The 10248-nt window shown below is 41.9% G+C and overlaps 1 protein-coding gene and 1 non-coding gene across 4 annotated transcripts; one reads left to right on the top strand and one right to left on the bottom strand.

Moving 5' to 3' along the window:
• Nucleotides 1–286: 286 nt before the first annotated feature.
• LOC133916218 (transcription factor TGA2.2) lies at nt 287–6232 on the bottom strand. 3 transcript variants are annotated; one of them, XM_062359801.1, is made up of 11 exons: nt 5806–6232; nt 4824–4870; nt 4538–4734; nt 3686–3752; nt 3461–3544; nt 3316–3375; nt 2201–2278; nt 2033–2084; nt 1676–1947; nt 931–1176; nt 287–693 (listed from the first exon to the last, which is right to left on the bottom strand). In XM_062359801.1, exons 5-11 carry the CDS (start codon nt 3515–3517, stop codon nt 547–549), a joined length of 912 nt encoding a protein of 303 aa, XP_062215785.1. In that variant the 5' UTR covers nt 3518–3544; nt 3686–3752; nt 4538–4734; nt 4824–4870; nt 5806–6232; the 3' UTR covers nt 287–546. The 3 variants fall into 3 exon arrangements, with proteins under 3 accessions (XP_062215785.1, XP_062215783.1, XP_062215784.1); XM_062359799.1 differs by lacking the exon at nt 3686–3752; XM_062359800.1 differs by lacking the exons at nt 3686–3752; nt 4824–4870.
• Nucleotides 6233–7497: 1265 nt separating this feature from the next.
• TRNAA-CGC (transfer RNA alanine (anticodon CGC)) lies at nt 7498–7570 on the top strand. The gene has a single exon. It is a non-coding gene; the product is annotated as a tRNA-Ala (tRNA).
• The last annotated feature ends 2678 nt before the right edge of the window (nt 7571–10248 follow it).

Here is a 10248-nt window from a genome sequence, read left to right as displayed (position 1 = left end):
TAAGCACTGGTGCAGCGTCTTGCGGCTAACCGACAGCAAACCACCTGCTCAAGCATCGGTGCTTAAATAAGCACCTTGTTCTCCGTATAAACATCTGCACCAGTGCAGTTGAGAAAAAAAATCCTTTTTTCATAAACACCTCTAAGCATCAGATTGTACATGCTCTGAATCCCTCATCTTTCCTTCAAAATTTATCTGTTCTAGAGCTAAAAAGAGACTTTGATCGACTATTCAAAGCGACATGCTACTTTTACTGCCCATTTCCAACCATTTCAAATGCTGGGTATTATTCAAACCTTTATGTACTCTATTTTTTATTGCTAATACAATTGTACAATATGTCAATCATAAATTCATGACAACTTACACGTTACAAGCTTTACCCTACTTGTACAACATTGAAGCACAATCTGAGACCAGAAGATGTCAATACAACTTGTACAGGGAGGACTGAACCTCCAGTCATCTGCAAATGCACGGGCATGTTTGCAACCACAGCAGTCCCACATTCACAGATCAGTTCATGGAGCCACACAAACACCGATGTTACTCCCGTGGCCTTGCAAGCCAAAGAGAGCTCAGGGCACGCAAACGTGAAAAGTAGTCATGAATTGCAAGGAGTGCCTTAGCAGCTTGTCGGATTGTCAGAATTCGTTGCATTTGATGCAAGGTCTGCTGTCGTAGATTGTCAGCCTAGCGCAAATAAAACAAAACAAAACTCTTCAGAGCTACAAACATGGAGGGGTGCAAAGATTGCTCAAAAGTTGTAAAGACTCGAAGGGTAAATGTGTAAGAATCAACCCTTGTCTTCTGCCATAAAATTTGTGGAACTCTCAGACAAAATCTTAACTGATCAGCAAATTAGTTTCAATTATTCTTTTACCTATTACAAGCAATGCTTACCAGAGTCTGGGGTAACAGAAAGTTTACCTGACGAAGGAAATTCTCAAGGGTGCCAAGTTTGCCCATGGCCATAGCCATTTGACCCATATAGTTTGCCACGTTCCCAGAAGACCCTGATGGACCAAGGGACCCAGCCAACGTTTCTGCCAAGGATTGCTGCAATGCCTCCATTCCTTGTGACAATGCATCCTCAGCCTGCTGGGAGGATTGCTGGAGATTGGACAGCCCCAACAACTGCTGCTCAGTTAGAGGCTCAAGCTGATTTGCAAGGAGCTGCAATTGTGCAACAGTGTAAGGTATAGTTCATCTTGAATCAGAAGCACCCATTGAAGATACAAATAAAAACCTAACACCCTACTATAAGGAAAATACTCCTGCAGTACACCCGTCCAATTACAAATGTAAGTCATTTTGAGCATCTACGCAACAAGCACTGTATAAGAAAAAAAAAGTCTGTACTCAGAACTATTGCAAAGAGTTATAAATTGGAAAATACCATTGAATGCGAGGACATGTGGGACCTCAAGCTACATGTCATTGATATATTGGTAGATACTTTCTAATTCTGATCTTTGTGATGATATTGAGCAATATTGCCAAAAAAACTTCTTGCACATGAAAGTATTTGTCATGATAAACATGTGGTAAATCTCGACTCTATATAAATTTCTGGTAAAAAATTGAACGTTTGACCAGCATGGATTCTAGAACTACTTATATTTGTAATCAGAGGCACTGTAATACAAATTTATCTAGCATCTGATTTATGCACCTTCAGAAGCTCAGACGAACGGAAACCCCCAAGCCACAAGAAGCACCTTTCAGCAGGTGTTTTCCACATGCCTGAAAGTATATGAAACACATCAGCCTTCGCAGCAACACCCTTTTGCCTGAATATCTCATCATAATGTGCCATTATCCCATCTACGATAAGACGGAGGTTGCTATCACTTGCATGAGCATTTATTGCAGTCCTCAGCTCATTTATCTGCTTGTTTTGCTCCTCTTGCCATCGAGCATATTCTAAATCAAATGTCAGAGCTCCTGCAGAGAAAAGCTTACCTTTTCAGTTATACTCCTAACAAGCACTAGGGAATTACAATGATGCAAGTTAGCAAAAGCAGATCACCATTTCCACTCATAGCATGAGTTTGATCTCCAGAGCTAGAAATGAAGATTCCCTGGAGTACACCATCCAAGTAACAAAATTAAAAGAACCCTCTGAGACATGTCAGCAAAAAAGTGCATACAATTGGACATCTATCAACATCAACAAAATAAACATTTACAGATTTACCTGTTGTCGAGCTTTCTGGAGCTCTTGCTCTAGGCTGGCAAGTTTTAGCTTACTGCTCTCTAGCTGCTGCACATATGCCTTTAGAACAACATGAAGTATTAGAAAGGGCTGTTAACAAATAAATAAACCCAAAAGTGAACAAATAAAAGTTAGCGGATACACGTCAATTTACATAATTCAGTTGCTTATGCTCAAATTGCAAATATTCGAGGGTAGTTGTACATAACGAAACATGGAGTGCCTTGGTGGCTGCACACTTTTTTTCAAAGCAGATACCTTGTGCGTTTTTATAATTTCCATACAATATCATGAAATAAGAAAAGAATATGGAAGTAGAAGTGCTAAATCACTCGTATCTGCAGGTTATCCAAACTGCACTACCATGCAATATTAGCTCCTTGATGCACAAACTCAAACTTATTCATACTACACCATTACAAACAGTGGAGGAACCAGGAATTAACACAGGCCTGGCTGGCATATCTCTTGCTACCTAACCCATTACAATACTGTGCTGTGTGCATTTGTAGAAAAATCAAGTATGGATTTCTCATTTTCCATGAAGTCATTTTTCGATGTGGAATTATTTTTTGTATAAGCTCACAACAATGTGTGGGCGTTGAACTATACAGAATTCCAGGATGATTTTATTATCTGAGATTCTATTTATTATAGTTGCAAGTTCTACCATTGCATACAACACACATCAATTACAATTTACAAACATTATATTGGAAAGTAGACTCGTATGACTGTTAGTACTCAAGAGTCAATGCATCAGTGTATCAAAAACCAAATCCTTAGAAAGTTACACAATGATGATCAGGAGAATATTAGGTCAGTGTGGGGCCAGGGGCAGGCTGAAGCTCAAGCAGCATGGGCTGTGGGCCTGTGGCTTTTACCCTGATGGCAACTAGGTAACAACGCTCCTCAATCCTGACTCACACACGTGCATGTGTCAGCCAGACACCCACACACCAACTCATGTGCATAATTTTCAACGTGACTGCACCAACATGTAGCAATAACTCCCAGATGTAATAAATCGAAGTAGTTAAATTACTCTACTGCAAGCCCCCTCGCTCTCTCTGTGAGCACAGTAATGATAGTAATACCTTTTTTCTCAGCCGACTTTTTCTTGCTGCCTCACGATTTTGGGCAAGCCGCCTTAAGACCTACAATAGCAAATTCGTTGTCTAAATACCATTGCTATGAAATGGTAAGCAACAGTACATAAGACATAGGAGAGAAAATTAATACCTTTTGATCCGTAGGCTTGTCAGATCTGTCAGACCGATCAGATGAATTAGAAGCCATGACAGCTGCCCTCTGTCCGTTTTCTAACTGTAGAAGTTGGTTAAGACAAATTAAAAATATACTGTTTATGAATCAAATTATAACGTAAAGGAAAAGTTGGCATGGGGCAGTACATAGATGATGGAATTGGTAACATATAATGACTTCAAGGTGAAATGAGCACTTTACATGTATTTCAGCAAGACCTTCACCATTAGATGTTCTACAGAGTGAAGTTGAGGACTTGTACAATCATCTGACACGAGTAATTACAAAATAGGAGATTATCGGTTATGTAGTAGAACCTAGTGCCTCTAAGTCCAAAAAATAACTTTGCTCTATTCTATTAGTAATCAAGTTCTTGACAAAATTCACATCTAAAATATAGAAGATGTGATTAGTGTGAACCGATATTGCAGTGTCAATTAATGCTTGCAAACTCTAAAGCAAACTTAGCAAAGTATATGCAAACAACCTGATGACCGAACCACAATGCAAAGTCTATAAAGATAAAACAGGAAAAATAGAGACAAAAGGAGAGGGGAAATATACAAGAAACGACCATCTTTTGTCTATGCTCTCCTTGTTTTGTAGGGATTTAGAGTATCTCACATCACCAAGGGGTAATAACCAATTCATGAATCGTCCTTATCTTCGTCAAAGATTTCTTTGATTATCCAAGTGTTCACACTTTAAGGCACTACAAATTTGATATTTCTGCTTAACGAAATCAATAGTCTAACATCAGACTTTTCAACTTTGCAAGTTAATATATAATTTGTATCTTATTTCTTCAGGCATTAGAGCATGTGTGTACAATGTTCTGCAAATTGTTACACAAACATGGTAAAAAAATTATGTGCATCAGAGAACAGAAGCCAAACTCATCTTTTATTGGATACAATAAATTCTTCTCCTCCTATTAGACTATCGGTAAACTCAAACATAGTACCAATATTATTTTCACTTCTCCCCCAATTCTTCATGAAGGATCAATCATCAGGAACGAAACATACAACAGATGGAGAAAAGAGGGGTTACCCTTAGATTCTTATCGTCAGTGTCTACAACAGTCGAGGTGCCAGTCCTCGAACTAGCATCTGCCATGCCGGGTTCTCGCCAGCTTCTAAGAATGAGACAACAAATTGTTTTTTTGTCTCTTTTTCAGTTTCCTTATGACAGGATGATAAGCCTGCCTGCAGTAGTCGCATAAGTCGCCCAAAGGCCAGAGCCGCAACCTGAAACAAATGTCCAGGCATATCAGAAACATAATAAAGGGCATGCAACTAGAAATGACAAAACCAATAGTCCACACGCATATCCATACTTTTACCAAAATAACCAACAGGTCAGAGTTAACTGCATGCTCCAGACCTGGAAAGATCAAACAGAAGACATTTAGCTGTGGTTCATTAAGGAAATTCATGGTGGTGACACCTTCCCAAATGCTACCTTCTTACTAACAGCTCGTAATTCCGAAAGCACTACTAGGACAGCACAACACCACTAGGACGCAAGGTGGGCTATGGCAAAAGAGCAAGGATAGCTTTTCCCTAGTTACAAACGTTATTTACTAGGCCTGACCTTTCCCAGCTCATACCCCAGCTTGCTAAGCTTTTGCAAAAGCAGGGGCCAACCTAAGAATTTTCAACCGAGAGAGTCTACAAGGAACAGCAAATTCAGACATACTCCAACCACTCGTGCAAGAATTATACAAAGTTCGTCAGTGTTAACCAACGGGCAAGCACGGAATATGGCTCATCAAAAGAACAGGGTTCTGCCTAAGCAGAGAAAACGGAAGCTAACATCAGCTGATGGAGGAGCTCGAGAGGCAGGTGCGGATTCCGAGGGGTTCTGCCGGCGGCCAACACCTTCAGACCGCATGAGGGCCAAAGGGTATTTCTCATAGCTCATAAAGGAACTCGTGGTGAAACACCTCCCCAAATGCTACCTTACGTTAATAGCAGCACCAAGCTCCAACGCAAGTACGCAACAAGTACAGCACGACAGCACTGTGACACATGGGAGTTCAATTCCAAATCCTTTAAGAAAAATAAATGCACCCGCACATCGGCTACCAAGAAGTCGTCCTATGGTGTCTAAGATTGATCTTGCGCGCTGAAGAAGAATCCGATCGAAGCATGGATGGACATATTATATTGCTAGGGTACTACTACTACTCAGCAAACAAATCCATAACTAATTGTATGGAGAGAAAGAAAGATTTGGATTTGACTGCACACAATTCAGCAAACAAAAGGAGCTCTTAGAGTAAGGACAATCCATCCAAGCAAGCTAGGGTTACTCACCAAAACGAAGAAATCAAACTATGCCCGGATGGATCTCCACTCCACGCTAAGTCCAGTACCAGCAGAGGGGGCGAGGAGCAGGAGCGCGACTGCTCTCGCCGAGAGAAGATTTCGGCGGAAAGGGACCTGGCTTAGTGTATCCGGCCGCCGGCGACGAGGTCGCCGATGATGGCGCACAATAGATTGCGAGGGAGAGAAGAACGGGGAATTTGAGACTGGGACGGGACGAAATTGGGGGAGAAATCAGAGAAAGAACGAACAAGAGGGGAGGGGAGGAGGACGAAGAAGGACGCACGGGGATTTCTCCCATACAGTGAATCCGTGACATCACACCGTGGAGCCGTGGACTAATTGCCAAGGGAAAAACCCTCTCCTTCCGCATTTTGGTCTTGACTACAATGCATCTAAAATTGACCAAATGAACATCCAAAAGAAATGAGCTAAGTGAATGATCTGCCGAAGCAAGCTAAAAGAAGATTGGCGCATCTAAGGATTCTAAGCCGTGGCAAGACAAACCACAAATGCTTGCCTAACGTTATCAAGGGTTAATTAGATTCATAATATTATAAATATCATGATTTTAAAATATGCTATTACAAATCCGGTATTTAAAAACATGCTATTACAAATCTAAATGTATGGATCCAAATTTAGGAGATTTAAAATGGTATGAATTCAAATTTCAGGAGATTCTCAATGGTATGGATCAAATTTTCAGAAAATTTGTAATGACGTGGACCTAATTTTAAGAGATATAATTTTATGTTTCCCAATACCGGAATTATAATGGCGTATTTTAAAACTGCAATATTTATAATGGTATAAATCTAATTAACCTTATCAAACTTGACTAAGAGAATATACAAACTTCAGCTTCAAACATATTATGGCTCTTAACACTCCCTCTCTCTCTTTGCATGCTTAATAAACACACACCGAGTGTTCAGTGACGCATTCCAGACGAAGAGAGGGTCTGGGGATGTGAGGCAAAGAGAGTTGCTTGATTCGCGTGTCATATGCGAGTGTGTGGCAACTTGGTTGCCGGCGATTGGAATTACATAAACCAACAACAAATTTAGGAAGATACACAGTAGAAGTAGGACTCAAAGAGGCACAAAGCTAGATATTTGGACATAGCAGCTTTCATTTAGCCCCAACTAAGCTTGTTCAAATGTCAGGCTGAGCGACTAGGCTAGGTACAGCTCCCAACACTTGCTCAAGCCCGAAACAAAGCTACTTTGGATGAGTTATGTATCTTTCAATTAGGAAAAAGAAAGATATACATATTTGAGCTGAAGATTACTTGGCCCCATGCAGTGGGCCACACCTCCATCAACTAATACAAACTTGCGAAACACAAGAACGAAGGTGGCAAAGGAAACGTGTTCAGGAATGTTAGCTATCTGAATCGGTCTTGAGAATTAACCAAGTTTTCTAATTTCGTGTGTCCTATTTCTTTCTCATGATAATCGTTGCACTCATACCCAATATCTTTCACGTAATCTTTTGCAGGAAAAAATAAAATTTCATGTAATAAGAACAAGAATTCACTTCCTTGAGGAAATAAGCATCCAGGCATGCGACTATATATTGCTCTTAGCTCACTTACAACCACGACCAACTTTTATTCCTGCTATTCATACCATTCAAATTATAAATGTTAAGTAAATCTCTTAAACGCCTAATACGAAAGGGGGTGTAGCTCATATGGTAGAGCGCTCGCTTCGCATGCGAGAGGCACGGGGTTCGATTCCCCGCACCTCCATCCTCTCTGTTTTTTTTTTACTTGTTGTATTTTTGCCCTTCATAATGCGAATAAAGAGCCTCCAGTTTGGGCTGTGTGGACGGCGCACGCAAGGTTTCGACGAACGGTTATATCCACGGCATCGACGGTTGGAGACTTAGAGCTTCGTTTTCTTCGGCGTCTCGCGGCCGGCTGCCGGCGGCTAGTTTTGAGACTGTCCGGTGTCCAGCGCTTCAGGTATGCCAGACTTGCGCACAGTGCACCGTTGCTCTCGCCTCCCGGGCTCGCAGCGGCGGTGCCAGAATGAATGTCTGCTCCCTGCACTCTACGAGCTAGTCCATCTAGAACTTGAGATCCTTGTAACTTTTGCAAGGAGCTGACGATGAACAACAGATAGTTATCGTATTTAGGTATTTTATAATTTTTTATAATTCTTGTATATATCTTTATCTTAGGAAGAGAATTTTTAGAAGAAAGGAAACACCGGTAGATACTTAAGGTGTTCTTTAATCGGGAAAATTTATCTTCAAGAATAAAAAGGAGGATGCACGACACTCGTACATATACAAAGCCAAGGGGCCTTATGAAGGAGCCAAAAACAAGTCATCAGAGAGCATTACAAGCGAGACAAGTCAACGGAAGCCAAGAAGAAAGTCATCGACTGTTTAGATCCATATAGACTAGCCACACCTCATTATAACAGGTTCAAATCAATACAAGATAAACAAGATGTCTACTCAAAGTATTCCTCAATCCTTCAATAAGTTTGTTATATCGACGGTTTACTAATCATCGACAGCTGGCGCCGTCCGTAGGGATCATGAAAAAAACGTTGAAGAGTCTACACACGATATGCTGTCTACATCGCCCAAAGCTTCGCCGAAAACTAGTTTTCGAATGAGGGGTTCTACAACAACTTTATCTATCTTCCCGACAAACCAGTGATTGATCGGATGGATTTTGGCGATGAACTTTCTGGTGATGATTCAAACGACGAGGTAAGTTGATTTGTGGATCAATGCGTCAAAGATTGCAGCATCGAGTTCGAACCACTCGGCAGCCAAGGCAACTGTGAATGTCGTCCGATTTACGACAAGTCAGGATCAATCTTCCCAGTTTCTGACAACATAAATTGTCAAGATACTGATCCAAAGCAATCCGATGAAGCATCAATGATGGATCTAGACACCTCATTTAATGGAGATTACCCCTAAGAAGTTTTCATTTTTGGAGACGGGGGTGATGATCTAGGTCATCATGACAACGATCCTGCGGACGGTCGAAGTCCTCTGGCCCCGATGGTAGGTAATGGTCAGCTTTAGGTAGGCACACCACTTCCTGTCCTTATCGGGAGCCTGATCATATAGTCTTCCGATTATCAATAGGGGGCTGATCGCTTTAAATTCACGATTGCTAAGAGGATCCTCCTTTTGCAAGAGACCCTCATGCAAGATCTGATCACGGATCTGACTACCTAAGCTGGTAAGGATTGAGTGAACTCAGCGGTCAACTTAACAAAGGAGATAATCATCTAGGTCGAGAACTCTCACCAGGCCCTAGCCAGAAACAGTGCTAATTGGGACAGACCCGACAATCCCTCATCACGAGACGCCTCGGACTTGGAGAGACGTAACCGTAGGAACAAGGATTCCCGAGATGACAATCGGACAAACAATCACCATTGGACCTCATCAGTCAAAGGTCATCCGATCAATGACTTGCTTCAGGTCATCAACAACTGGTGAAAATGCCTGGGGCCTTTGAGGAGGCTTCTTGTACCCCTCATCAATCTAATCAGAAAATGTCCTAGCATCGATCAAATCGAGATCAATCTCCTATCGCCGTGGGAAAGACTCTTGGGGGTGCAAGAACCAAGTAAGGCGCCATCAACGGATGCCTGGTCTTCTCTCCAGATATAAGAAACGTAAGCTTGCCGGCAAGGTTCCACCCCAGAATGATCGAGAAATACAATGGAAACACAGATCTCGTTGAGTTTCTATAGATCTATACCACGACCATCCATGCGGCTGATAGGGACATAGCAAATTACCTCCCCATAGCCATTGAAGGAGCAATCGGGACATGGTTGACCAATCTATCACCAGGGACAATCTATTCGTGGGAGTAGCTTTGCGATGTGTTCTGAGCAAACTTTCAGGGTACCCAAATTCGCCCCGGTACGAAAAACGATTTCTACCATTGTGAGCAAATGGGGAACGAAACCTTGCACAAGTTCATGTGCCGCTTCAGCAATACCCAGAATATCATCCCAAAGATTTGCGACTACGATGTCATCCAGGCACTCACTTAATGGATTAAGAGCCAATGTTGTGTTGAAGACATCGCTAGAAAGGAGCCTGAAACAGTTAAGGAGCTCATGCAGATTGTCGATAAGTCTACTAAGGTCGAGGATGGACTCCTCTACATTAAGGAAAAAAACTAAGGGCATCAAGCATCCTCAACTAAGGCTCGGTGGCAACAAGGTCCAGAGCAAGCGCAAGAAGAACACCAAGGGAGGTAATAGCAAGACAGCTAAATATGACGAAGTGTTTGCAGATCTACTTGACGTCCGTCCCGACTAGCACTCCGGTCCTTCACGGAGTAAAGGATTTACACCAGGATCTATCGAATGAGACGAAAAGCCATGGTGCGACTTACACCAAACCGACAACCACAACATCTACGAGTGCCACATCTAG

This window comes from Phragmites australis, chromosome 4 (assembly GCF_958298935.1).
Source record: "Phragmites australis chromosome 4, lpPhrAust1.1, whole genome shotgun sequence".
NCBI classification, from domain to species: Eukaryota; Viridiplantae; Streptophyta; class Magnoliopsida; order Poales; family Poaceae; genus Phragmites; species Phragmites australis.
Note: the sequence above shows the minus strand (reverse complement) of the source record. Positions and strands in the feature narration are given on the sequence as shown.

What these genes read in the sequence shown, in the direction of transcription:
- LOC133916218 (XM_062359799.1), bottom strand. Translation starts at nt 4,603, where the DNA reads ATGGCAGATGCTAGTTCGAGGACTGGCACCTCGACTGTTGTAGACACT. An exon ending in ACAAGCCTACGGATCAAAAG is followed by an intron (nt 3,376 to 3,460) that starts GTATTAATTTTC and finishes TTGCTATTGTAG; the next exon opens with GTCTTAAGGCGGCTTGCCCA. An exon ending in AAAGTCGGCTGAGAAAAAAG is followed by an intron (nt 2,279 to 3,315) that starts GTATTACTATCA and finishes GTTGTTCTAAAG; the next exon opens with GCATATGTGCAGCAGCTAGA.